Genomic DNA, 2,922 nt, shown 5'->3' on the forward strand with positions numbered 1-2,922 from the left:
CTTGGTTGACTATGACATCAAGATCGATATGCAGAGAAGGGTGATGCGTTATAAGAACCAGGATATACCACTTAACTTCAGTTTGCAGAAAGGGTTCAGTAGTAATCGAGACTGGTGGAGAAGACTCGACAAAGACCACGAAGTCAAAGGTAAAGGTTGATAGATCGAATGGGCCAAATAAAGCAAAATCAAAAGTACCTGCGAGAGAAACACTGGCATTGACAAAACCTAATGGACGCACAAAAACGAAGCAACGAACTTCCCAGAAAAAATTCGAGGGTAGTTTCAAGCCGGAGCGCACTACTGGTGTGAAACGTGGGAACGATTATGCGAAGCCAATCCGTCAAGCACAAGCTCTACGAAGTAGTTCATTGGCCAAACAACAGTGGTACCAAAATTGCAGCTGTAGTGCAAGTCCGCAACAAAATCCTCAAATCGATTGCCGGCCGTACTTGGGAAAGAGATAAAGAAACATACAAAATTCAACCGCAATTGATAAATAAACAAGCAACTGGTTTTAAAAACATTAACAATCAGACAATCAATATTGCAATTTACTCTGTTTTCTTTTTTTACAATTGTGAGGTGTTTCGATGCAATCTTGCCAGCTCGTTGAAACGAAGTTATTCCGAAAAAATTGCACTGCGAAGTTTTCCGAAATAAGAAAAGTAATAAGTGGCTATACTGGCTACGTATTGGGTTTGACAGTCTCAGTGAAAACGTAGTGACTACGTAAGAGGACAAACGCGAACACGTAAAACGTTATAAAATACGAATTCTGGGTGAATGTGGATGTGAGTAAATGCGACGCAAACATTCGCGGTGACATACATAATACGGGCCTCATTATCAGAAAATTTACTTTGTGCAGTAGATTTCAAGATAAAGGTATTAGAAAGACAGTCTTCTTAAACAATGGTAAGTAAACGCCCACAAAGCATAATATTAAATGTTAAACTTGTTACTTTTTAGATTCGCTTTATTCTCATACAAAATCGTGCTGGAAAGACTCGATTGGCCAAATGGTATATGAATTTTGATGATGACGAAAAGCAAAAGCTGATCGAAGAAGTGCATGCAGTGGTAACTGTGCGAGATGCGAAGCACACAAATTTTGTGGAGGTAAATGTCAAGTGCAAAATGTTTGGGACAAAAACGAATTTTGAACAATGGAATCAAATAATTTTTTTTGGGCAATTGTTTACTTTAGCTCACAACTGCTAAAACCCGACCAAAAATATCGGGGGAGGTGTTTTGATCCCAGGACCACGAATACGAGAGCGGAAATTCAAAATTTTATTTTGTTTCGGAGATATTTGCAAACAAAATTGAAAAGTTTCATGTGGTTGTTTTGATAATTTTGCAGTATCCACAAGAAAAACTTTGGGTAAAAGTGTTTTGCGCGGATATAGTTTTGGTCTCCAAACCAGTGTTGGACCCACCCAGGGTAATTTTTTATAAGCGCGGCCAAAGGCCGCCAATGCAGAAAGGTGTTGCTGCGCAAAAATACTAAGGAGCCCATCCCCGTTTCAGAGAGCTCCGGGCCATTTTTCGGTTTTTTGGAAATAACTTTTAACAGAAAAAAAAATTTTGAATTTCCACTCTCGTATTCGTGGTCCTGGGATCAAAACGCGTCTTTCGACACCTCTCCCGATATTTTTGGTCGGGTTTAAGCAGTTGTGAGCTAAAGTAAACAATTACCTTTTTTTGATGTACTAATCCACTTTTTTATCTTTGCCTACAGTTCCGGAACTTCAAGATTGTATATCGTCGTTATGCTGGACTGTATTTCTGTATCTGCGTTGATGTTAACGACAATAATTTATGCTACCTTGAAGCGATACATAACTTTGTAGAAGTGCTAAATGAGTACTTCCATAATGTATGTGAACTGGACTTGGTGTTTAATTTCTATAAAGTCTATACGGTAGTAGATGAAATGTTTTTGGCCGGTGAAATACGTGAAACATCACAAACTAAGGTGCTTAAGCAATTACTGACGCTCAATTCACTGGAGTGAATAGCTACTGCCATCAATGCATTCCAATTATGTATGTATATATATTCCAAAATTTAATTTATTGCTGCTATAGCAATGCTAAATGCTCATTAATAGTTGGATATATGTATACAGGATGTTAATGGTGGGTCGTAAACCCACATATACTCGAATTTTTCATATTTATATCCTTCCACTATTATGTTTATACACATTTCTCAGCATCGCTAATCAGCTCTATTAAGTAACGTAATTAGTGTTTGTTAAAAGTGCTTGTTAAGTTATTCGTAGCAATATTAAATGAAAAGTGAATAAGTATTTCATTTAAATATGTATGTATGTTCACACTTAAAATCATTCTCGATATTAAAATAAAAAATAGTTATATATATGTTATAAAAACAAATTATAAATGTTGATTCAAGTTCAGTCAGAGCGAAGGTGTTGTTGTCTATGATAAATAGCATGAAGTCATCCCTTTTGAAGGCTGAAACTGGTTGGAAACTTGCTTCATCAGTTTTCAAAGCCTAAATAATAGCCGTTTTTGTTTTACATGTGTGTGCGTTTCGTTTGCGGGTGAAAACAAACGCTTATCCCCGCTTAGATAATGCTTAGGAGACCCATCTAGCGGTTGTGGTTAAACAACTAGCTACAGCAACAGGGTGTACCGAAAAGCGGAGACACAACCTTCTGTTGTATTTCTGTGTATAACATATAACTGAATCAGTTGTGATAAATAGTGGACGCCCATCAGGCGCGGATCTATGGGGGATAATAGGGGACATTTCCGCCCCGCCCCTCCCCACAAAAAAGGTCGAGAAATTTTATTTTTCAAATACTTTACAGAACAAAAATGAAATATCCAAAGAAAACCAATATTCAAATGTTCAATACTTAATTTGGCATTTCACGATGCACTTTAT

At 37.2% G+C, this 2,922-nt stretch overlaps 1 protein-coding gene across 1 annotated transcript; it reads left to right on the top strand.

Annotated features, from left to right (window-relative positions):
- Positions 1–371: 371 nt before the first annotated feature.
- On the top strand, positions 372–2,412 carry AP-2sigma (adaptor protein complex 2, sigma subunit). The gene is made up of 3 exons (XM_067773784.1): positions 372–918; positions 973–1,122; positions 1,745–2,412. The coding sequence occupies exons 1-3, from the start codon at positions 916–918 to the stop codon at positions 2,018–2,020; spliced, it is 429 nt and encodes a 142-aa protein (XP_067629885.1). The 5' UTR covers positions 372–915; the 3' UTR covers positions 2,021–2,412.
- The last annotated feature ends 510 nt before the right edge of the window (positions 2,413–2,922 follow it).

Source organism: Eurosta solidaginis, chromosome 1 (genome assembly GCF_040869045.1).
Source record: "Eurosta solidaginis isolate ZX-2024a chromosome 1, ASM4086904v1, whole genome shotgun sequence".
NCBI lineage: Eukaryota > Metazoa > Arthropoda > Insecta > Diptera > Tephritidae > Eurosta > Eurosta solidaginis.

What these genes read in the sequence shown, in the direction of transcription:
- AP-2sigma (XM_067773784.1), top strand. An exon ending in AGCACACAAATTTTGTGGAG is followed by an intron (nt 1,123 to 1,744) that starts GTAAATGTCAAG and finishes CTTTGCCTACAG; the next exon opens with TTCCGGAACTTCAAGATTGT.